This window comes from Phaethon aethereus (genome assembly GCF_964289735.1).
Source record: "Phaethon aethereus genome assembly, chromosome: 2".
Lineage (NCBI taxonomy): Eukaryota > Metazoa > Chordata > Aves > Phaethontiformes > Phaethontidae > Phaethon > Phaethon aethereus.
The window spans coordinates 15,829,834-15,856,545 of record NC_138582.1 but is presented as its reverse complement, the minus strand read 5'-3'; the positions used below and the strand labels follow the sequence as shown (position 1 = coordinate 15,856,545).

The 26,712-nt window shown below is 41.1% G+C and overlaps 1 protein-coding gene across 1 annotated transcript in view; it reads right to left on the bottom strand.

The window, feature by feature from the left end:
* The window catches only part of SAMD12 (sterile alpha motif domain containing 12), a gene marked incomplete at its 5' end in the record, with an annotated part of 83,344 nt that overhangs the window by 4,950 nt on the left and 51,682 nt on the right, over positions 1–26,712 (bottom strand). The window contains one exon of the mRNA XM_082015594.1: positions 6,333–6,473. Within this exon, the coding sequence (XP_081871720.1) occupies positions 6,333–6,473 (141 nt within the window). The remainder of the gene's footprint in view (positions 1–6,332; positions 6,474–26,712) is intronic.

The following is a 26,712-nucleotide window of genomic DNA, read 5'->3' as shown; positions in this document are numbered from 1 at the left end:
AATATTATTTATAGAAACACATAAAAATGCAAGCACATCATAATATTATACAGCTAAAATCTTGCCACAGAAGTTCATCAATACAAATTTCATAGCTGCATACATGTTTCCTTATTCATACTCCAAACTAATATGCTATGGATATTGAAGAACAATTCTGTGCTAAACCTATCCAGAGTGCATTATAATGTATTGTCCAGTGTATTGAAACTTATTTTACCTGTCAGCTGAACCATTCGGTTATTTGATATGAATATGTATTAGCATCACAGCAATAGCTAAAAGGTTAGCATCACAGCAATAGCTAAAAGGTAACTAACAGAACCATAGTAATTCAATGGTCTACCAGGGACCATTGATTACACTGCAAAGTATATTCTTCAGGTTAGAAACCAGCCACATGAAATTCAAATAACTGATGCCATAGATGGAATTTGATATTTATTGTCAGTGATGCATGCATTTTAAACATTTTATCTGCGCTCAGATACATATTCCACATGTGATATCCTGCTTCAGCTAAAACAAATGAAAACTGTAAAGAACCCCTCAGTGCATACTTGTAACCTAAAAAAAAAAATTATTTTCAGAAGTCTTAACAGTGCCTAAAGTCTGAAAAACCTCTCAGGAACAACCATGCTCCAGAGCCTGCGTTCAACAACTCCAGAGCCTGTGTTCTCTCTAAGTGCTGAAAATGTCCTTGACTGGGAATGGGAAAGATACAACAAAGACTGCTCTTTTGTAGTCTAATGGATGGTAGAAATGTCATTTTACAGTCTTGGAAGAGCAGTGTTAAGTACAAATGCTATGATTCCTACACTGGTACGGGAGAAAAGGACGTAAAATGGAAAGGAGTGAAAGGGGTAAGGACGTATAGTGAAAACAAACCCATATTGGGAAGAAGGTTAACATTTCTTTACCTATAATCAGGCAATATAGCATGTTGAGTGCTGGAACGCGGTTTTGATGCTAGGTTAAGTAGTAAACTACTACTTTGGGGTCATTTCTGACAGTGTTTCCATGTATCTTTTGTGTTCAACTCACAAGGTGTCTCAGAGATTTTGGAGCATAACAGAAGCACAGAACAGAGGATATTATCTGGGAATTAAGTTTGCTGAAGCTCTTGGGATCATAGCATCATAGAATAGTTGGGTTGGAAGGGACTTTTAAAGGTCATCTAGTCCAATGCCGCTGCAGTGAGCAGGGACATCTTCAGCTAGACCTGGTTGCTCAGAGCCCCGTCCAACCTGACCTTGAATGTTGCCAGGGATGGGGCATCTACCACCTCTTTGGGCAACCTGGGCCACTGTTTCACCACCCTCATTGTGAAACATTTCTTCCTTATATCTAGTCTAAATCTGCCCTCTTTTAGTTTGAAACCATTACCCCTTGTCCTGTTGCTACAGGCCCTGCTAAAAAGTCTGTCCCCATTTTTCAAATAGGCCCATTTAAGTACAGGAAGGCTGCAACAGGGTGTCCCCGGAGCCGTCTCTTCTCCAGGCTGAACAACCCCAACTCCCTCAAGTGTTTCTTCTGTGCCTTGGATAGATGCCACATATGCAGCATATGCAAGAAACATTTGCATAGTAATTTGTGCTATAAGAAGAAAGGCCCTTCCTGACTAGCTGGAAGCTTCAGGGTTAGGAAAAAGAAAAAGGTGAGGTCAAGACAATGAAAACAAAAGAACGGGTGCCTGGTAAGAGAACAGTCAACGTTTCAAATGCCGCACGCCTCTGAACACCACCACAGGGACATGAAACTGAGATTCCTCAAGCATTACGCACTTCCCCTGCCAGCTGCCTGGGAAGGCGAACACACTGCCTACCTGGAGCGCTCGCAGAGGCAACATCTGCTGTTTTTTACAGACAAGAAAAAGAGTATTTCTGGCGGAAGGAACTCATGATTCCTCGGGTGTCAAAACCTTGAGTCCAGAACGTACCCAGGAAAGAAAACAGTACATCCTGGAAGTCTAAGAGGATGACCCTCTACCACAAACCTTAGTTGTTCCGAGTTCTTTATAGGGATGACAAAGAAATGTGATGATCTCAAGCAATACTTCTTCAAGGAACATGAAAGACAGCAGGCAACGGCAGTTCAGATACCACAGTATCCATAGCGGCTACACTGCTGTGGGACAGCAAGCTGCAATCGTCTTCGCTTAACTCCAAATGACCTTCCAGTTCTGCACTTTGCAAGGTCCCATGTTGTCAAATTTTCTGACCACTCAAGTCCCTTTTTAGGCAGGTATGTAACTCCCAGTCATTCACGCTGTGTACTGGAGCCATCACAGCAGGGAAGGTCTTCATATGTGGGAATTCAGAAGACTGCAAGTCTTTGATTATGGAAAATGACAACAGATCTCTCCACATACAGTGATACAAGCTGGAATGGCAGTGCTCAGTTTCCTCCTGCCTTTAATGTAGTATTAAGAGGCTGATAACGCTGTAAAAATCCTTATAACGTGTTTCAGCTAGGGGGGCTTTCATGGTCCTGGTTTACTCACCACATGGACCCTGAAGGCAATGTTTTAGTTACAAGGTTCCTCTAAAATCCAGTGAATGATCCATCACTAGAATACATGGCTCTTACTTCATCTTTCCTCGGAAGACGAGATGCATCTTTGAAGGCCCTCTAGTTCCTGGAAGAATACAGTGCCAGGGTACTATAGCAGCTTCTGAATGGGACTATTTTAGAAACTGAAGGAAGGAAAAAAATCAGTCTTATTGTGGTTATCATTGGGCACATATGTTTCTCAGTAGCTGAGCACCAGTGCAGGATGAGCAGAAAACTTACTGAAGAAATAATTTCAATAGTTATCAACAGCTGTGATAATTTTCAACGAAGCATAAAGCCTTATTCTAACACATTTTGCTAGCAGGAGAAATTTTTTTTTGAAGAAGATTTGACACATTCTGTGGCCTGGCAGTATATTCAAGTAGCACTTTGCCCTATATGAAACTCACAGAGACGCTTAGGTGGGGGCCCAACATCATCTTAAATATAGGGATCATTTAATCCAAATCCAAAAATGCTTCTTAAACTCAGCCCCATTAGCAGATTCCTGCCTATGGATACTTTGCTCAGAATCACATACACCACTTTTCTACCACTTTGAGGACAGCCTCTTGTATGCTAGTCAAAAGCAGGACTTGCATTGAAAAATCTCAAAATAAGTTCTTCTCTGTGTAGTTATGTAAGGCTTTTTTAAAAAAATGATCTTTCAATTTAGGCTTACAGTCATAACAGTACAATAATGGTGTTTCCAACAGTGTGCAGCTCTCCCCAAGAGATATTGGAAGGTATTTTGTCAAATTAGTTCCTCAACATCACTAAGTCTGGGAAAAAAGCACAGATCAGTAGTTGGGCCTGTGCCCTTCTATCCTAGTAGAGGTTGGGGTAGCATTTCTGCTGGTAATAGCCTCAATCAGGCAGTTCTTATTCCAAAGAAAAGTCTCCCTAAAACTCAAGACAAGCCTTCAATTACACACTCATGTACTATTCTGGCTTTAAGATCCCCAGAACAGACTGGATGGTGTGTCTGAATGAAGAAGAATGAAAGAGTTTTAAGTCATTTTCTGAAATAGGAGTAGAAAAGAATGCTAGTTCTCTACTGAGTTCTTAAAATGAGGTTAACTTTCTCTGTGGACAACAGAACACAAAACCACTTAAAATATCTGATAAGTATTACATAAGGCTTTTTTAAAACTTTCCTCATTCACTTCAGCTTCAATTAGGGTATGAACTAAAGTCAGTGGAAGTCTTTTTGCTGATATCAATGGGATCTGAATTAGGACCTCATTGCTTGCAACCCAGCTTGTGTGCTAAATTAATTCAGAAAGGGCTTCTAACAGCTTCCTTCACCTAATGATCTCCTGAGCTGTGCACTGACAGACAGAGGGCTTTTTTTCCCCTCTTTTTTGGAAGACATTTTGGAGGACAGAAAAGCACAATGTAGCAATAGCTACACTGTGACCTGCATTTTGCAAGTGGAATTTCCAAAAGGCAGAAACTGCTGGCATGCAAATGTGTTACTTTTCAGAGAAAAAATATTCCCCAGATGTTCTCCAAACCAGAAAAGCACTTACAGAAAGCTATTTCAGTAACAATCTGAATTAGGAATGTATAAACCATAATAAGAATATGTATGGACACAGTGTGAAGAAACTGGGCAAGGGGAGAGAACCAGTTTCAGTGAACAACCGACACACAGTTTTATAGAATTGTATTATTCTCAACTGCAGTTGAGAAATTGTATCTTAACCTTAGTACTTGCAAACAAGCACTTCCAACAGACACACTCCAACTTGGTGTAAACGAGGGATAGGAATACTACTGTCATCCTGTCACTCACCGTCTCCCTGCTCTGGGGTCATACGATTAACGCAGCTCTGCTACACAGGGGAATGTTTTATGGACTGTTGTGCTGCCCCATAACTTCAGCTCTATTTAAGAAGGCTGGAGTGGAGTTGAAGTGCAGCGCAATGGCCAGCACCGCTGCAGGGGAAGACAGCAGGAGCTGCAGACCACCAGTTTTTTGGAAGCTTGTGCTGGCTTTCATAAAGCATATGATGGCATGCCTTTTAAACGATCAGACTAAATAACAATGTTCTCGCTACGTGGCAGACAGAGACTACATTAAAAACACATCCATACATCTATCACTAGCCTGTCCTTCATAATCACAAACGTAAACACAAACAGCATGTGTTTATTCATCCTCTTACCAAGGTCCAAAACTGTATCCTCAACTGCATGGGCAAGGAATAAATCTCAAAGGATGCTGCCCTGAATTCCTTGAAACAGCAGTCACCATTGCCTGATTGATCATGACTGATGCACCAGTTGACGTGTCCAGAGAGGAACCAGAGAGAAACAATGAAGCAGAAGCCTGGAAACACTTTGTCCTCAATGCCAAATGTTTATGGAGAAATCTATCTGGACCACAGTGATCAACTGACCCAAATTTATAGCTAGTGGGTCTTCATTGTCCCATATCTATAAAATCCCAACTTCTGCAAGCATGTCTAAAACAGTGATGGTTGGTGACCAGAACTTTGCAGTCCAGCGAGCTCTCAGTTTACAATCCAGATGTAGGGGAAGAGGGAACCCGGAGAACACTGAAGAAAAAGATGTAGGAATAATGGATGAAAGGATGAATGGATGAAGGGAAGAGTTCTAAACATCTGGGGAAGACACTGATGCTTCAGCATGTGCACTTCCTTTGACGTGACACAAGATGAGGTGAGGTCATATTCACAAGTCATGGTGAAATGAAGGAGCCCTAAAGCTCCTCATCACAATCCATACAACACCAGGCCTGAAGGAACAATTCAGTTGAGACATCGGCTCTTTCAGATAAAATGCAGCTTAGTCAACTAATCAGAGAGTTTTTCCCCAAACACAGTGAGCAAGGATTAATCAGGAACATAATGTCATGTGTGAAGGACATTTTGTTAAAAATACACTGCATGTACTGAATAATTGTGGTTTTTTCATATGATGTGACACATAACGGGCACCAAACCAAAACACCACAGAAGTATGCAGCTTATGTTATCTCACTGGACTACCAGACAATGTTTAACATCGACAAAGTATTTCAGATATATAGTAGAGGATGTCTAAATGTTACTTTACACTACTACCACAATGACTGCATTTCTTCCATGTTACCACAGCTGTTAAAAAGCCTTAATAGAAAGCTAATAATGTAAGTCATTATAAAACATCTTAACCTCATTTGGAAAATATGTACGAGCTTTTTTGTTACTCCTTTTTGCCTGTCTTCTAATCAAGATCTCCATATTGAGACCAGTTTTGCGTTTTCTTAGCAGCATAAATTAGAAGCAACTCTATTCAAGTCAATAAAATTACTCCAACATGAAAAAGGAATCAGCCATCTGCAAAAAACAGAGTCTAACAGGTAATTTTCCACTGACAGCTCTTACCATAAAACAGGTTACAGAGATTACTCTTTTATCTAACACTGAAAGTAAGCAATTAATGCAAAATGTACAATGTCTGTAAAGACAGCATGTTCACTACTTGTGCCCTTTATATTTAATTATATTCATCTTAGTAAGCAGACAGTTAAGTAAGACTACCATCAAGCTGTAGATGGAGCCTATTCATCATGCAAAACAGGCAGCTGAACATCTCTATTTATTTATGCATTATTTTACCTTTTGTTCCCAACTTGGAAAGCATGTGGAATCTATGAGACATTTGCATGCATTGTTTCTTGCAGGAGAACGTCGCCACCTTTTATGCCCTCAGGCAAACTTCTCCTACCTGATCTCAATAACTGTCCCTATCAAAATTATTTTTCATACCTTGTGTGAGCAGCTGGAGGTTTCGGACTTCTTCTCTCACCTTCAGCTGAAGGACTTGTTGCAGAATGTGCTGTCGCAGGCTTTCCTGGGCAATGCCCATTCGTTCAAGCTTTTTGTCAGTAAGTCTCAGCAAAGCACGGCCTGGATGCAAAAGGCAAAAAGAAAAATCACTCAAGGATTTCCATTAATGCAATATTCCCACTCTGACAGGATAATTTGCTACAGAAAAAATTCTCAGCTCTGAAATACCTCAGTCTGAGAGGTTATTGTTTCATCAGTTAGGTACTTCCTTACTGTCAATAGATCTGTGTTCCACTCCATTTTTTTTTTATTTTCTGTATTGTTTTGGTGCTTTGTGAGACATTTAGGCATGTAAAATAGGCCCCTTGTCCTGCTTTAGACAACCAAGTGCCATTCTTAAGTGCTAGCTTGTCTCCCACAGGTAGTATATCCCCTATAAGTCTACAGTTGGTCCAGGTGCCTAAATAGACCCTCACCTATTTTCAAGCACCTACATTACTGTCAAGAAACCACCAGTGAAAGTGCATTTTACCAATTTAATCAATTTAATATATACTGAAGATTAATACTTTTGCAATTCAGATACGCCTATAGTGTAATAGCAACATTTCTCAAGAGGGCCCTGTACTTCGTCTTCCAGCCTTCCAAATACCTCTCAACAGTAACCTACCACAGCAAAACAGAAAAAGAGCCAGAGATTTCCCTTCACACCATCAGTTATAACTAAAACATTCCTAGAAAAAGACATTTTCCCAACTATAAAAAGACATTTGCCTAACCATAAGGGTCTTATGGTCTTTGCAGGTAATCACTCCCAGTTCATGACTTATCTTTACCATTAGACTAATGTTGAACCACGGTCCCACACAGATTGTAGATGTTAAAAAAATCAAACAATCCACACTCCCCAGATTCTGCTACTAGAACTCTGACTCCATCTTTTGGGCATTGCTATGCTGGAAGTAAACAGAAGGAAGGTAGCACACTGGCTGAGCCAACAGTAGGGAAGTATTTGGACCGTGCAGAGAACCAAAGCATCAAGCAGAGCTTTATCTTAGGAAGAAAGGTGTGCCCCGCAGCCTTCTACTGACCCTTGATTCCCTGTATATACATTTGCTATCCAAAGGTGCCCTGGCTAATACCGACAAATCACACTGGAGCTACATTAATACAACCTTGGAAAATGGCATGCTGTTTGGTTCACTTTTTTAAACAGACTCAACTTTTTACTTCCTCTAGTTCTGACTGTAAGTGCTTTTTAATTATTAAAAATATCTTCTTTGGTTTCTCAGGCTTTATTCTGAAACCAGAAGATAGCAAAGAGCAAGTTACTGCCTCTGCAACACAGCAGCCTCTGTGCTCCCATTACTGTTGCTTTTGGATGAATGGTACAATTTAGCTCATCATGAAGTGTTACTCAACACAGCAAGATAAGGTCCTCTTTCAATCTTTTTCCTTACAAAACAGCAATGAGTATGAATTTTTATGATTATTTTAATTAAAAAATGTAAGATAAAGGCCACGAATTTAAAGGGGTGCATAATATTTGCCCCAAACCAACGAGTTAGTTGTAGATCCTTCACTAACTGCTCGATTTCACTCACAAGTGGTTCTGTGAAGCCGTTAGTGGGATCTTGATACGATGCAATGTAAAATACTGGGATATTACTACTAACAAAGCAAGATGTTATTGATCAGATAAAAAATGACAGGGTTCATATATTTTTTGCCCTTCCATGTCTCTCAAGCACTACATGCTATGGAGGATGACCTTTTGATTAGGAAAACTTTTTTTGAAATCATAAACAAGAAGAATTCTATGGGTTAATGTAATAACAAAATATGGAAACGAGTCTCCTACAGATCAATGCCAGCTGTCCAATTCCCCTGGTGATACAGATAGTAATAATGACTTCAATTTTTATGTCATCTTATCACACTAAAACATCTTAAAGCAATTTATAAAGGATGTACAGCAGTCCAAGAGTATGGTCTGTAATGCCAATCTAGCAACTGAAAGCAAGCAAAAAATAAACAAGTCATCAGTTTAAAGAGTGCCAATACACATGTCATCTTAGGGCAAGGAGTCAGCAACAGTAATATGAAAGGACAGACAGAGGCCATGCATCTCATCCAGTGCCCTCCACCTCTTTTTGGCCATGGATATAGTCATTACTCTTTACTTTCTTTGGGCAACTCTTTATTTCATATTCAGATTGGTCTTCTACCCCAGTCACTGCCTTTGGAAGTTGAGTATGCACAAAACAGAGATGTCTCTTTTCAACTTCTGGTGTACCAGTTTCTCTGTGGCTTAGGCTCAAAGCACAACGCCATTGGGAAAAAATTGTCTTTTACTCATACTATCTGCAGCAGCTTGTACCAGTTGCCTTAAATTAACTCTTTCTTGCACCAAATCCAGTGTGACATGTTGAAGCCGTGATGAGGCGAGAAGGCAAACATCCAAATGTGGCATTTCAAGAACGCAGTAAGTGACCTGAACTAAGAAAAGTCAATCCTCCCCATACTTTCTTTTCCCTCAACTCTCAGAACAACAACATCCAAGTCAGAACTGGAATAATTTTTTATTCTGGTACTAAGTCATGCCTATGAAAAGATATCACTAATACCTGGATCATAGCCACCAATGCCAGTTAGTAAGGCCAATATCCTTGGGCCAGCTATGATTTCAGATGCGTCTCTGTCTTGCTTCCTGTACTATACATATCTGAAAGAGTTATCACTCCATGCTAAGAACACTGTAAAGGTCATTGAACATTGAGACCAGTTGTCCAGAGACACTGTGGAGTCTCTGTCTTTGGAAATACTCAAAACCTGAATAACAAGGTCCCGAGCAACCTGCCGTCGTTGTCCCTGCTTTGAGTAGGGGGTTGGACTAGATGATCGCCAGAGGTGCCTTCCAACCCCAGATATTCTGTGATTCTGTGAAACAACCTGCCTGAAGGATCTCAAGAGAAAGACCTACTTTCTTTGAAAAAGAGAGCACTAATGAAGAAAATTAGGAAGCATATATAAAAGATGGTCATTTTGGCAGACATCAAAACAGATAGACAGATATACAGTAAAAATTTGGGATAGATTTTTAATTTTCAGAGAGTGCTGTATAGAATATATGATCAAGAGCAGAACATGTAACAAACATTTTCTAAGAGTGTACACTGATCTTTATTAGGACACAAGTAAAGGAACTTTATCTACATCTCAGGAAAATTCCCCAGTGCTATAAAACTGGTGCTACCTCTTAGATGTAGCAGCTACATGCTTAAAAGAGGCCAGGATTTTTTTTCAAAAGCACCTTGACCAACAGAACCATAAAGATCACAGTCACAAAACACCTAGGCCTTGGTTCCAGCTAACTGCAAGGCAGGAATCAAAGGCTTTAAAAAAAACCCAACTCCCTCAGTATCTGTATGCATCTTTTAGCACCTAAACCCCAGCCCATACTCAGGACAGATCAGCTGTGGAATGTTCTGAGGCACCCCGAGGGCAGACAAAGAATATAAAATACTTTCCAGCTTAATAATGGATTGATGGCCTAATTTTTTCTAATATGACTTAGCTGCTGCAGATCTCATTTGATCAAGCTGGGATTAGATAAAAATTTGAATGGAGAGAGAAACATTGCATGCCACAGAACATTAATATGAGTACAAGCATTGGTCCAATGAGGTTGGCATTGGTCCTAGAGCAAGGAATGTGGTACGGTCTGCTGCGCCTAATCAGAAATGCTCGTACCTCCCCACACTGGTATAGCCTACTGGTCTTCTTCCCGAGCATGTCAAGCTGCGGCAACTGCCAGTTCACAGGCATCTAGAGGGATACCATGCAAGAAGCCTGGAAAGTACACTTGTAACGGAGGTGAATGAATAGGTAAGACAGAACTTATTAAACGTGTAGAAAGAACTGAAGAAATACAGGGAAATGAGAGCAGATAGTTAGTAAGAGGCTGGTCTCACACAAAACCCTGAAGAAAACTATGACTAATTTAAAGTTGATGAAAATGATAAACCACTAATGGGAACAAATGATGCGTGTGAAGTACGGCCAAGAAAGGTGATCTTGTCTCCTGAGTGCAACATGATAGCTACACCTGAATGTCGAGACAAGATACTCAGTTTACTTACCACGGGGCACAGAATCTAGGAAAGAAAGAAAAGGACAGAACACAAGGGCATTAAAAAATACCCTAATGCCAGACCAAGAGCTCACCCAGCCCTGTATTCAGAGTGGCAGTAGGAGATGTATTTCGGGAGAGCTGCTGGGAGGTCTACTTTCTAAAGTCATTCCCTTTGTACTGTGCCAGTATCCAGAACTGTTATACTAGGGTTCTTAGAGAATATGGCATTTTTAGCACCTACTTATTGTCCTGAAGTCCATAACTTTGTCTTTTTGACCTTCCTGATACTGCCTGGCTCTGCAGCCTCCTGGGGTAGCAGATCCCAGAAGCTCACTGCCCATTTTTTGTCTATTTTGTATTAAATTCTTACTAATTGCTTCAAGTGTCCTCTAGTTCTTGCATCGCAGTATTTGATTAACAGTTCAACATTCATCTTATTCTGTTGGTCCTATGATTTGTAAACTTCAAACACGTGCCTTTTGATTATATTTCTGGATGGATCCATCTGACAAACCTAGAAAAACAGGAACATGGGATCCACTAAATCCCTAAATTAGCCAAGATGAAAACTTGAAAAAATACTTAAATGCTGCAAACGCTATTTTAACTTGTTGACTCAACAGGATATTCACAATTAATTGATAATAATGTGCTTCTCTAGTTTTGGGGTAGAATGATTTCAAACATACTGCTTTTGTATTTTCCTCTTTTGTTCCACAAACATATTCATAATTCTAGTTCACTGAGGTTTTCTACTTGAAATAGTCTGATCACAGCTTTCCTCCTGCTCTTCACTTCAGTGCTTAAAAACAAGCCTCCAAGGACTTATCAAGTAAGAAATTTCCATGGCACAGACACAGACATTAATATCACTGTTCAGGTGCTGGTGAGACACAAGTATAAAACTCTCATCATATACTCAGGAAAGAGGAATTCAAACAAGAATAGGCAGAGGGAGAGACTATGACTTCATAGTGAGTAATGGTGAAATAATGAGAGGAGGCGAGAAAAATAATAGTCACCTACAAAATGAAAATGGCCTCATGATGGCAGTGGAGGGAGATGAACATTGGGGAAAGAGAAGAACTATTAAACTAAGGAACTAAGCTGAAAAGAGAACAAATGGATATGAATTCAACTGAGGATGCTGGGTTCAGAAACATGTAAAAGTAGAAGCACAAACCAGAAATCAATCAAAATTATCAGAGCAAACTTGATATGACTTCATGACACTGTTCTTGATAACCCATCAAATCTACAGTCCTAGATTTTCTGCTTTCACATGAGAATTTAAGAGCGCATCTCTCCTCCTCATGCCAGTCTCATCACTAGTCAACCAGACACATCAGCCACTTTGTCATCAATGCCCTGTGGCAAATCTACAGCTTTTCTTGCAAAAGCAATTAGATCTGGCTCGTCTTACTAATCATTTTAGCCGTAAGACTCATGCAGACTCTTGGTAACCTGCAGCTTGCATTACCACTCTCTTTGCTCCACTTCAGCTATCTAGTACTCACTAATCAGGGAAGACTTTCTTGCTTCAAAAGTAAAAATGGATTCATTTTTCATCAGACTCACCACAGCAGCAAATGCTTTATTGATCTACCTACTAGCATATTGACAGCTTCCAGCCTAGGCAAAGGAAAATTAGCTGCCAAAATTGCTATTGGTAGCTGCCTGGTACTTCTGACATGATGAACAACTCTCAACTGGGGACCAACTTAGACAGATATAAGACCCAATGGATACCAATACAGAAGTAAAGCAGAGGGAACAATAGTTGCTAATGAGAAGGAAAAGAAGGAACAAAGATGACTATTTAACCTTGATGAATATCAGAGATCTCCAACTGAGGAAGTTCTCCAACATCAGAGCCAGCATTCTTGTGCTTTCTCATCCTGTTCACAAATGCTGCAAACCTCCACGGAGCTGTAGGAATTACTTTCTGGTAAGTCACAGGAACGGGAGAGGCTCATGGCTCCAGTATGGCTCCAGTGGAAGTGCAGAAAAGCACAGGAAGACATTTGCTTATATATAAAATTAGCTTTGGACACGCCTTCGTTTGTTAATATCCAAAGAAGAAGATGATTTTCTGGCTCTTTCTCATTCATTATTTGCTGGACCTGGCTGAGGCCAGCTCTACAGTAAAGTTTCTCAAAGACAACACTGTCATACTTGTCAATTAATGTCTGATCAAACTCAAAAAAGCAGCTATGTAAACAAAGGCACTTTCTGAATATTATCTGCATCCTTTGTCTTCACATCATGTCTGTTTATAGTTCTTACAAGAGGAAGTGATGACTGTTGTTACTGCTGCCAATAAATCTACAATAAAACCCCTCTCAGGTCACAGTTCTCTTGCACCTTTCTGCCCTTCCTCCACACTTCTTAACCACAAGCATGAACAAGATATGGAAGAAAAGTAACTCAACACAATATTTAACTTAGCTGCATTTTCAAATGCAAAATTAGCAACAATCAAGACCTGACTTCGTTTATAAATTTGTCTGTTTCTGACAAACTTAGTGGTCAGCAATATATCTGTGAAGCTATTTAACTCAGGTTACTTAGTTTGGCATAACTTCCTCTCACCTTAGTGCTGCCTTTCCAAATTCCCTCCATATTCCATCAAATAATGCTGTTATTTTCTATTCTCTTAACTCTGACACAGTCCTTTGAGCTATATATCTCCTGCTTGACAATGGTCTCTGAAAATGCACCAAGTTAGAAGATGTCTTTTTGGCATTCGTTTTTTCCTTGGCTCTTCCCAAGGATCTCTCCCAGTTAGCTACCCCCAGCTGTGGCTCCCCAGCCACCACTACGTTTTGGGCTCCTACGGGCTGCTACACAGGCTCAAGTATATCCAACTGCGCAGTCACAATGATGTTGTATTTATGCTATTGAAAGAAAACAACAAACCTGCAATAATGGTGAAGGCATGTAAAAATACTAAAAGTGAATTAACAGAGCATGGATCTCAAATATTCATTTTAAGGACTGCATTTTAAAAGTACCCTTACTCTCTACCTGGTAGATACTTTCTTCCAGCCAAGCAGCTCAAAACAGTCCGGGTATCTTGAAAAGTCATGCTAATGACAAAAATTCCTCTCCAGAAGTGAGAGTCTCCTGATTCCCAACTCCTCCTGTAAATAAAGCAACCAATTCCTGCTCTTTGACTCATCCACACATTTTCAAGAAAGTATTTAATTGTATAATTTAATAGTGTGGGAGCACCACACATCCTTGTATCATAAAATCATAGACTCATTGAAGGTTGGAAAGGACCTTTAAGATCATCGAGTCCAACCGTTAACCTAACACTGCCAAAGACACCACTAAACCATCTCCCCTAAGCATCATGTCTACACATCTTTTAAATACCTCCAGGGATGGTGACCCAACCACTTCCCTGGGCAGCCTGTTCCAATTCTTGATAACCCTTTCAGGGAAGAAATTTTCCCTGATATCCAATCTAAACTTTCCCTGGTGCAACTTGAGGCCATTTCCTCTTGTCCTATCACTTGTTACTTGGGAGAAGAGACCAACACCCACCTTGCCACAACCCCTTTTCAGGTAGTTGTAGAGAGCGATAAGGTCTCCCCTCAGCCTCCTCTTCTCCAGACTGAACAACCCCAGTTCCCTCAGCCGCTCCTCATAAAACTTGTGCTCCAGACCCCTCACCAGCTTCGTTGCCCTTCTCTGGACACGCTCCAGCACCTCAACATCCTTCTTGTAGTGAGGGGCCCAAAACTGAACACAGGATTCCAGGTGCAGCCTCACCAGTGCCGAGTACAGGGGCACGATCACTTCCCTACTCCTGCGTATTTCTTCATATTTCTTCTACTCCTTCGTATTTTAAGCTGCTAATTCCTCATTCACAGTGTATGTATATGCACACACACTTCCCTACTCCTGCTGGCCACATTATTTCTGATACAGGCCAGGATGCTGCTGGCTCATATTCAGCCGGCTGTCAACCAGCACCCCCAGGTCCTTTTCCGCTGGGCAGCTCTCCAGCCACTCCTCCCCAAGCCTGTAGCGTTGCATGGGGTTGTTGTGACCCAAGCGCAGGACGCGGCACTTGGCCTTCTTAAACCTCATACAATTTACCTCAGCCCATCGATCCAGCCTGTCCAGATCCCTCTGCAGAGGCCTCCTGCCCTCCAGCAGATCAACACTCCCACCCAGCTTGGTGTCATCTGCAAACTTACTGAGGGAGCACTCAACCCCCTTACCCAGTGCATTGGTAAAGATATTAAACAGAATGTTTACAGATATTTAACAGCCTTAGTTACCAAATTTTGAATTAATTACTCTATGGTCTAATGATTTACAGATATATTCCAAAATAACTTTATTCTAAGATAATATTGGTTCTGCAGAGAAAAGGGAAGGGGTTAATGAGAAATTGTACATCGTGATTACTGGAAGTGGTTCAGTAAGTAATTTACTGTACTGATGGGAACTATATTGATTCCTTACAAGTCTTGAGTAAAAGACTGTTAGACAGCCCCGTTTTTCAGCTGAACATATACAGGACCTGATGATTTTAATAGGAGGAAATAGTAATAACTTGAATTCCCCTCTGAAATATAAATTCAGGCACAAATCATATTACACCACTTTTCAAATGTACTGTAAAATGTGAGACAACCATTTTTAGTGCTCTCAGGAAGAACCTGATAGGACCCACAAAGTAAATTAAGCATAAATGTAAACCTTTAGCAGACAGTCTATAAATCCACATTGCTTGTTGTATATACATTTGCCAACCTACTTCCTGTCCATACAAAATTATATATTATCTACAGCTATATTTAAAGATATAAAAACATATAATAATGGGCTTCTATTATTTTTTAAGAAACAAAATCCAGGACCATTGTTTGCTAGATTTATGGTCCCCCTATTCAAATAAACAACCTCAAGGTCTTTTTTGTTTGTGATGGAGTGAGTGAATCAGTCAACACCTTTGATTTTGTCCAGCATCAGCAGGACACACAGTTCTTCAATTTGTAGTTAATCTAATGTCGTTCAATGTGCAACCCATTCTGCATTACATATCCCATTTCTTTATTAATTAAAAAAAATCACATTAAATCATGCCTGCTGGCAAAACTCCTGTTAATTTATTCAGGAGTAAACACACATTCATATATTATAATGCACAGCTTCTACAAAGAACAGATTAGGAAAAGCAAAGACAATTTGGAAGGCATTAGAATCGACTGAACTCTTTACAGCAAACTCAGACAGCCTTTCCTGTAACTCCTAATGGTGGACCTTACAAAAATCTGCCGTCATCCAGAAAAAAAGGATCATGTATTACCACAAGAAGAATATCCACACAAACACATGCACACAAAAAAACCAACACTCATTCTTGAAGTGCTCAACCCAACTTGAGCTGGGAAATCCTTGAAATCACACACAAGACTGTCTTAACTCTGACATTTCTAAAGCAAAAGGGGTTCTGCAGTTCGGCCTAGAAACAGAACCGGTGTCTGCATCCGGCAAAGGGGGCGAGCCCCGTGAAGTACACATGTGAATTAAAAAAAAAGCTGCCATTTAATTAAGTGAGGAAGAACACCTGCTCCTATCACAGACAAATGTACCCACCGAGCTTGTTGAACTGCACTAGTATGAAACACTCACGTGGCTGAAGACCAGGCTCTGGGAGCCTGCCTCCCCCATCCAAGGGACAGAAATTGTCAGTAAATATTGCTGCTTGCTCTAATTTGCCGGTAATCAATCCAATCAATAACCCTAAGGTGCTACGCCACAAAATACACACCAAGGACACATTTTGTCAGTATGCAATGTATGGAAGGATGAGGAAGGACAAACCATTTATATGCAATATCTTTCATGTCTTTGTAATGCCTTGGAAGGCTATCTTGGGGGCCATCTCACTCATTCTGCAATGTTGGGGAAAGCCGTCCCTTCTTCCTCCCGATTACTCTAACCACCGTACGGCGTTCAAGCAAAAACCTACACAAAGAAGTAGCATTTGGAACATGTTTAATTAATTTTCTGAGTTTCTTTTAATGCCAAACTTTGGGAAGCAAGCAGGACCTACATAATGTGACCAGACAGCTTACTGCACTGCATTCGAAAGCTCTGTGGGCCATCATAGGTTCCAGCGGACCAGAATTTGAGAACTTACATTTTCTAGTAAGATTTACCAATCACTGCTTTGTTTAAAAAAAAAGAGCAAAATCAAAATTTTATTAAATATTAAAATAAGCTTTCAATATCCCAATGCTGAGGTACATACAGTATGACAACATTTCCCAATCCGCACCCCTAGCTCCCTCCTGCTCTACATTGTTATCTCCAAGCAGCTTTCAGTGGTGCTTTCTTCCATGCCTGTACCAGCTTTACCCTTCATTTCTTAATAAAAAATGAAATTGAGAAAGGTTTTGCGTTAATATTAATGATGTTAATAATTCATGTTAATAAAAATGGAAAATTAAAAGCAGCATGCTCCTAGGTTAAGCACCGTAGACTGCTTCAACTCTCCCAACCTGAGGGAAGAATCAGCCATACCTCTCCTGATGCACTTTTTGCTCTACCATTCCTCTTTGTGGGCTTTAACTAGAAGCCTGGCACGGGCCGAGCTGCACGCACCACCTCCCATGGGCCCTTAACTTACAGTTTATGCTGCTCATTTTATAACCTAGGGGAAGATAATTTTCCCATTGCAAGAGTCACCTCTACTGACCTGTATGTACAGTCTTACAGATAGAGACACTAATCTGTTGCTACCTTGCTTGTTCAGTAATACAACAAACTGCAGAGCTCCGTTGCATTCCTTCCAGCCTTTATTACTGTAGCTGTGAGGAGAATAAGGACATAAGGATTTTATTCTGCTGGCCTATTCCTCATATTTAATACTTACACTCAACCTGTAGAAGTCTGTGAGACCACAGTCATTTTGGATAAGCAATAAAACAGATACCTAAGCAATGACACTTAAAATTCTGCCTCCTGCCCCCCGTGTGTTTGACTCAGCAAGACATTCCACCATGCATATAGAAGCAGGAATAATAATAATAATAATAATAATAATAATAATAATAATAATAGAACACTAATATAGAACACTAATAATAGGACACTGCGGCCTTACCAGAGGCCGCAGCCTGGCACTGTGGATCAAACGGAACATGCAGCCCTGACGCCTGCTCTGGCTTTGGCTCTCACTCTCACAAGGAAAAATAAAAGCTCACCTTCCCCTACAAGGTGGAGGAAGGCAGGAAGACACTGTGTGACCTTGTTCATAAAATTAACTACTATAGCTAGGAGCAAGGGAGGTCTCCCAGAAAGAGGGAGACGTCTCATCTCCGAACTCCCAGGGGACCGTGCCAAAGCCCAGCTCCTCCTCCAAGCCAGGCACCCCAAGACTCCGGAGGAAAGGCTGCACTGACCTTGCCGCAGTGCTCCTGCACGCGAGACGCCAGGGCACAAACCTCTGCCACCTCCCAGCCTGATTCCACGACCAGACACAGAGAACCCACTCCAGCCCTCGGGGAGCATCCCAGGCGGCACCACACAGCCCTCCCTTCCCCGCATGCCAAGCGAGTGCCAGCTGCCCCGGCAGGGCTTCGCTTGCAGCCAGGCTCCGCAAGCCCTCCGGCTGAGGGGGAAGACAGACTTATTTTCCCTTCTGCTCAGACTGGGACAATTTTGGGCATGCATAAAGCAGCAACTCCAGGCACCGAGGTAAATTAATGGCTAAAATAAAAAGAGAAATAGGATGTTCAAGCACCTCCAGCATTTTTCGACAACCACACAAGGGACTGTTCTGGGTGATAATTCAGGAGCTCAGTTTGCAACCCAGAGCATCGCACCGAGGTCCTGCACAATGGGATCTGCGCGTGTTGCTCACTCTCTGGCTGCAGATGCCTAGAAAAGAGCTCGGGAGCAAAGCACGAATATAACAACACTTTCCCAGAACACTCTCTCAGCCTCCAAAAGCTTGTAGTTTAGGGACTAATTAACAGAAATAGAGTTGGCTAATTTGAGCTACAGCTGAGCCTAACGCCAGTGGATGGCTTCCAGTGACTATAGTATTAGAGCTGCTTGTGAGAGGAACCTCACCAACAAAAATGGCAGAATAATTCTCCTGTTCCCAACGTGATTCGATCTGGCAGGAAGAGGCAAAACAAGAAACAAGTGCTGCAAGGTAAGCCTAAACTAATTAAAATGAGAAATGAGTTCAATAATGAGGTTAATCCACAATCAGAGCCATCGAGCAGTGAAATGGGTGATTCTCAGGTCCTTGCGGTCTTCAAATGAAGTTTTTGGAAGAGAGAGTTCAGAGGAGCTCAGGTTATTGGGGTCTGCACAAGAGGGAGGCAAGAGTCCTGGGGGGCTGTTCACCTCTGCATGAGATCCGGCATTCCTAAAAGCCTTGGAAAAAAGTGTGGGAAAGAGGAAGAGGAAGAAAAAGAAATGTATATAAGCCAAGCAAGTACTCGTAAACTCCCAAACCTCAGGAAATGGGTTTTGTTTTTGCTTTATATTATATTGTCTTTCTGATAGCTTCAGTGGGATTTCTTTCTACTATAAATTAATTTTTTTCTTTCAGAGGGTTGCATCACTTCAGAACAACAAACGTTGAAGCATTGTATTATGTATGAATCTTCAGTTATACCTTGTTTTTAAGAAAGTATATGGAGAGGACACATTTGAACATATGACATGATCCACCTTTAAGTCTTTTTGTTAAAGAGGCACTGAGTTGAACAAACACTAATCAACCAATAAAGTCAGATTAGAGAAAAAGCAAGAACTGTGCTAGTGAATGTATTATAACTCTTATTGACACTTTGCATATAATAATTTATACAGAAGAAGAAGACTGGAAACTATCATCACAGAAACTTCCTATGGTAATACTACAGACCAGCTAAGTGGACCAGAAGAGCAGATGACACACTGTTTAAGCACAGTGCTTTTACCTACAGAATATGCATTAGGTATCAGCGACACACTGGTTGAGTCTAGGGCCAGATACTCTCCTGGTACAAAGAGTGACTATTCTGACAGGTTCAATGAAGATGCATCCACTCATATCAAAGCTCAGACACAAATATACAAAATCATTTTTCCACGGGTTTACACACACAAAGAAAAGAAATAGATAATTTTCAGCCTGGCAAAACCTTCCTAAACCACAAGAGTCTAGAGAATGTTTTCTGAGTACTAAACACTGAGCCACAAATTTAATCCTTAGTCAAGTACTAAATTGTTTATCTTCATCTCCCTTCATTAGCTTGCACTCGGTCTTCAATACAAAAGCCAAATCATTTTAGGGTTAGTTTCAAATGTAGTTTTGGTTATGCATGAAATACAATTTCTTGTTTCCACATAATAAATAAACATTTAGGCTTAACACTCTTTCCTGGGTTGTAGACACATGTCTTGTGAACCTCCAGCAAGTAACAATATTCACGTAGCAAGATCTGAATAACAGCAATACAAACCCAAAAAGCGACAACAGATACTAAGAAATTAATTACTTCATTTTCCAGTGTATAATTAAAATTCTAGAACAAGTATCCTGATCTGTAGCTACCTTTTGCTCAATTTACTTATATTTATTCTGTAACATTCTCCTTGAGTCCTCTTTGCGATACATGTTGTGCTTGGCTTTCCTCAACTTTTTTCTGTTTTCTTCCCAGTGGAACAAGTTATTTGCTGCCATTTTCTCAGACTGCAGAGCTTCCCTGGTCAAGGAATGTGCTGTGCACCACGTGAGCACTGATCGTGTGAAATCCTGTCAATACCCCAGAAGTAAATCAGCTGGATGGTAAGCAGGATCACAGCTGTCTATAGATTGAAGTATCAGCTACAAATCCTTTGGCACAGTTGCATAAGGAACTGACCTAAATCAAGTTATTTCTAGCCTGCTCCCAAGCAATTTTCAGATGACCTATGAAGACAGGCAGGCCAAAATTCTTTCTGCAACATACAGCGAGCCATGGGCACTCCCAGTCATGGCCTCAAGACCTTGTATCTGCTCTCAGCAGCCAGGTGCTACTTAAATGATATGGAGGAGATCGCATAAGGTCCATTCATAGTGGTGTAGGAAACACTTTTGTTATTCAGCTAGCAAGAAAAGGACCCGAGGTCCTGGTGGGTACCAAGCTGAACATTAGCTAGCAATGTGCCCTTGCAGCAAAGGCCAGCAGACTCCTGGGCTGTGGGAGGGTAGAGGACTTCCAGCAGGTCAAGGGAGGTGATCCTGGAGGCTACACCTGGAGTATTGTGTCCACTTCTGGGACTCTCAGTACAAGAGAGGCATGGACATACCGGAGCAAGTCCAGCAAAGGGCCATGAAGATGATTAATGGATTGGAGCATCTGTCAGATAAGGAACGGTTGAGAGAGCTGAGACTGCTCAGCCAGGAGAAGAGAAGGCTCAGGGAGGAGCTTTTCAACATGTGTAAAAACGTGTACCTGATGGGAGGAGTAAAGAGACAATGGCCACAAACCGAAACACAGGACATTCCATCTAAACTTAAAGAACCTTTTCTATTATGACTCTGCTTGAACACTAGAACATACGTTTACAAAAGTTGTGGAGTTACCATTCCTGGAGATACTCAAAACCAACCGGACACAGCCCTGGACAACCTGCTCTATCTGACCCTGCTTTGAACAGGGGGTTGTACAAGATGACCTCCAGAGCTGCCTTCCAAACCTCAGTGAACTCTCTGATTCTATTCCATGAAGCTACAGAGCAGCAAATTTGGCTGCCTGAACTTCAATAGAGTTAGCAAGGTCACAATTAGCAGCTACTGAATACAAGAATCTTACATAATTTGTGTATCAATATATTCGAATGAAATGTGCAAACCAAGGAGACAGGTGAAAAAATCCCTAGCTACTTGGAAACTCCCTCAGAATTGTTCATACACTAGTGCACAGCACCTACAGTATCCCTCAATAGGAGCATCCAGGCATCGGACTTCTTTAAAGGAAATGCTATAACTAGCAAGGTTAGAAAGGCAGAAGGGTGGGGACTATTAAGCATGTAAAACGTAGGGGTTTTCAGCCCTTTGAAGCTCACCTGATGTCACACGCCCTGAAAACAGGGATGCAGCTGGTTCCAAGAATGCGCATTCTCCACAGTTGTCCATTCCAGTACATTAGCCAGTGCCACCGTTCTCTAGGCACTGGAACTCAGCCGTTTCTACTACCAAATCACCCCAGTGGTTCCTGGGATGATTCTGGCCTGGGACACTTAACACTCCCCCAGAAACTCCCAGGTATGGCTCAGGAACGAGCAGAGATTGGGGGCTGTTCCCCACAGATGGTGTGAACGCAGCCATCCTGTCCTGAAGAGTAAAACCCCTTAGCAGCATGGGCACAAGCCATTCCTCACTAATGAGCCTTAGTGCCAAAAGCTATTTGAGGAAGCATCACTGACATGAACATGGCAACATTACAGAGCCACAAGTCCTGTTGGCAAAACACAACCAGCTCTACTAACATACTACATCTGCGATGTAAGGGTATGTTCAATCTTAAAAATCAAGAGGACTTCCAGAATTCATTATCTCTTCCTGAAAAGTAAGAGCGTAAGCTCAGAGATTCAGAGGCGAGACAAAATTATTTCCTCCCTTGTGAATTCTATGTGTCCACTGGTACAAGTCAGAGCAGTTGGAAAGGAAAGGATTTCCTCTGCTGTTTCTTACCTGTTCTAAACTATTAAATAACTTAGTTCTCTCAACAGTGGAAATGAGGAAAAGCAATGGGAAAGAGATGTTTAGTGAAGTTTTAATGGCTGTGGCAATTTTATTTAGATTTAATTTTCACTTCTGGGCATTTGAAGGATTCTGCTGTTTTCAGACCTGTCTCAGCTCTTACTTATGCCACATGAGAAAGGTGTTCCAACATTTCCAAACACTGAAAATGAGGAGGAGAAAGAGGAGAGGTTTAAATGACTGGGATATCGTGTTTGAGGAAAGCAACAACATGTTTCTTCAAGGAATACTGTTTTTATGAAGTACTGTAAGAGACAGTGCGTGAAAAAGAGCCCAAAAAAGCAGTAATCTCAAATCCAATTTTGGATTACTTCTGAAGGGCAACATGCTGCATATCACATTGCACAAAGTCAGAAAAGCTGTCAAGGATTTTTGCACATATATTCTGCCTGATTCACAGGGACCATTAATTATAGTTGTAGGGTATGTCTGTGTCGGTTCACTTGCATTTCTTGGGCACACCCTTAATGTGTTCTGCAACCCTGACCTCTGAGCCAGTACTGCTATTGAAGCACTGTCAGGTCACATAGAAAAAATGCAACCAAATACTGGTCTCCTCCCACCTGCAAGTACAATTAGACTGCTGGCCCAGACTCCACCAGAGCAGCTCTAAAGCAAGGGCAATAAAAGCATCTAAGAAAGAAATGAAGACTGACAAAAATCTGGTATTTCTAAAGATAGCTACCGGGTTTTAGGTCTTTATCTAAGCACAATAATTAATGGGATAAGCTATCATTCCAGACTTGGGATAAACACCACATGACAGAAGTAAATCACCTTCCTACCACTGTGCAGACTGAACACCTTCTGCAAAGCAATGTCCCCAGTATGGGAAAGCACCAGCTTGTTGCTAGCCGAGAGCCTCCTGCTACGGCAGAGTCCCACTGCTATGGGACTGCTGTAACAGAAGCATGCACAGATACCAAGAAAACTACTCTGCTGTCACAAAGGTCATTGATATGAAGACAGTTACTAATGGTTGGTACTCTTTAGGGTTCCTCAATGGTACAAAACTGTTAATAAGAAACATTCTTATTGTCACATCCCACTCTTAAGTTCTGAGATTCACCATAGATATCTTCATCAGGCTTTAAAGCACCATACTGACCACTATAAAAGGTTTACCTGGAGAGGTGATGGAAGAGGTTAGAAAGAATCACAATGTCAGGATTTTAGAAAGGTCCTAACTTACACCCCACACACATACTGACAGCAGGAACACTTGCATCTACAGATAGAGGAGCATCTCCTGAGATGAGTCCTGACGTGCAGCATCTTGGAATTGGCAGCCATTCAATGCACTCCCCCAAGCTTGCAAAACCTTCCACTAAACACTTGCCTAGAAAAGAGAATCACTTCAAGTCTGTCTTAAGAAGTCCCAGAATGATTGGTGGAAATTGCTTTTAGAGTGCCAAAAGATAGATCAGCATCCAGCTAACCAGGCTCTTAACATGGAAACATTTCTTGTTACCACTGACTTCGGCAATGCAATCAAGAGTTTTCTGAAAGCAAGAGACCTGCACTTCAATACGGAGTGCCAGGTAATCTCAGTTACATGAAATAGCCTCTATGAAATGAAGTGATTTGAGAGAGAGGGAGAGAGAGAAACTGACTCTTACTTCAAATCCAGGAGCAGTTTGTGGGATGTTGTTAGATAAGCAACTTTACTTGTGTGATAAAGTAAAATATGGCCCCGTATATACTTACCTACTTGAATGTGAACTCATGACAAGTGTTACTCATAACTGAGGCATTCATGCTCTCATTCATATTCTGTATCTTCAATTTTAATAAGCTGTTTATTACAAAGTCATTTTCACATAGTCCTTGTTCTGAATTTGTTATAAGGCCTGCCTGGATGTTATGACAGTAGCGCTTCAAACCAGAAAGAGAGGAGTATAAAACCATCAAATGACAAATGCAATGAAATTTCAGGATATTATTTATTATTTTTAATAATAAAAACTTAATAGCATACCAAGATGAAAGTTGTTCACATTAAGGCATTTTTATGGAGGAGTCATAAGGCTGTGCAAAGTTAGAACAGCATTTGCTTAAAGAGGGCAAATTGCTTCTCTAACAGCTAAGTTTCTCTCTATCTTCTCACACTGATATTGCAATGAAAATAAAGCACACAAGTTATCTCCAGTGCCTTTCTTAAAATGCTTTTAGTCAGATGATATTGTTATTTTTAATTCTTTATTATTATTTTTTGATTGTGGTAAAAACCCACACAGGTGGAAAGACAAATAATTATAATTTTTCCTGAGCTTTTTTATCACCCTAAAAGAGGAATAAAGAATTTGCATCATCCCTAGCTGCTACATTCAGTCCAGTGGTGGTGTGGCAGAAAGGCAGTAAGTATGTACATTATTTCTCCTTCCATTCAGTGAATTCCTTCCAGACAGTGAACTTTTGGAGAGAGTCCAGTGGAGGGCTACAAAGATGATTAAGGGACTGGAACATCTCTTGGATGACGAAAGGCTGAGAGACCTGTGGCTGTTTAGTCTGGAGAAGAGAAGGCTGAGAGGGGACCTTATCAACATCTATAAATATCTGAAGGGTGGCTGTCAGGAGGATGGAGCCAGTCTCTTCAGCAGTGCCCAGTGATAGGACGAGGGGCAACGGGCACAAACTCCAGCACAGGAAGTTCCACCTCAACATGAGGAAAAACTTCTTTACTGTGAGGGTGACGGAGCACTGGAACAGCTGCCCAGAGAGGTTGTGGAGTCTCCTTCTCTGGAGACCTTCAAAACCCGACTGGACGCGTTCCTGTGCAACCTGCCCTAGGTGATCCTGCCTTGGCAGGGGGGTTGGACAAGATGATCTTCAGAGGTCCCTTCCAACCACCACCATTCTGTGATTCTGTGATTCTGATTAAGTTCTATTTCTACATAGTCTTAATTACTTACAAGAACTGGAAATATGATCAGCTGAGGTGGAGATCTATGGTCCAGATTTCTCGTGTTCTAACTTGGACTTATTGAAGATGTCTATGACTCCACCTGGTTCAGTAGGTTAGCAGCACATAGATATTTTTTGATATTACTCATACCACTACAAGTTTTGAAAGCAATGAGGCACATCTAACAAGAAATGCAGAAGATTTTTAAGTTCAGCGTCACACCTCTCATCATACTGTTGAGAAGCAATAGTCAATACAACATAGTTTGACCACAGCTATGCCATGTTACAAAGGCACTGGAGAGAGCCCTGGTTGTCCCCTTACTTGGAACCTGCCCTGACTCCTGCTTTTGTAGCTCTGTTAAGCTACTGCCTGACAGCCGGCAAAGATAAAGCTCCCCTCTCCAGGGGTCAGTTACACTGAGCATTTCCAGTACATAACCATAATACAGTTGCCCAAGGCATGACTGGGGAGCAATCGGGACAGAGATATGTGATGTCCCCACAAACTAAAATTGCACAGGATACTAACAGCCACACACCAATATTTAAAACTAGCGATGAAATCCTGCTTGGATGGCCCTGGAGCAGGAAAGTACATGTCAGTCCGCAAAGAGGTACTGCTCTACTGGCTGTATGAGTTATAAGGAACTATTTAGAAAACTTAGGATGCTTGCAAGAATTGGGCAAGGGCATCCACGCCTACTTTGTTGAGGGCAAATCCAACCCAATTCTAAGTTAACCCACTTCCAGTGTGGTTTGACAAGCAGATGACGTACAAAGTTTATGGACAGAAGGCATGTTAGTGTAAAACGATCTGAAGTTGAGTCAAATCGGATTTGTTATCCATGTTGGGCCACTGTAGTTGCAATCAGTTTCAGTGCTTTTCAATAAGCTCCTGCAGACGACAATTACATGTTCAGTCACTGTGGTTTACATAAAACAAAAAAAATTTCAATATCCAACTATGATTCTGTTCCAAGGTCAAATTTGGCAACTTCACTTTACTGTGCTCAGAGAAAGCCATTAATTATTGAAAAACAGCAAGCTGCATTTTTTTTTAAACTCACGTATCTGTCTAGAATTCTTTGGGAAAGCTGTTTAATAATTTTGATATATTTTTGAGAGATACTATCAAAAGATACTGCTTCCCACAGTTTCTTGCTAACAATTATAATTGCAGGTTTGTACAAGTGAGTGCTCCAGACTATGATTGTTTATACTATTCTCTTACTGTGGGTAGGTAATTCACTGAGGTATAGAATGGATTCAGCAAATCAGAGCTTTTGTCATACAAAAGTGTTAAAGGCACTGCAGTTTACAGCGTTTTTTTCCTGCCAGATGGATGATCATATTGGTGTAACAGTTCCCAGCATTTTTTGCAAGTCAGCAATAGACTGTACAAGATTTAGTGGATGCTGTTTAGTTACAGCTTGCTTACATAAAGAGTATGCAAATACTTGCTTACTACTGAAAGATTCACTCAGATGGGACGTAAAAAAAACATATTCTACTTTGCCCTAAATTTTCAAGACTACTATGAC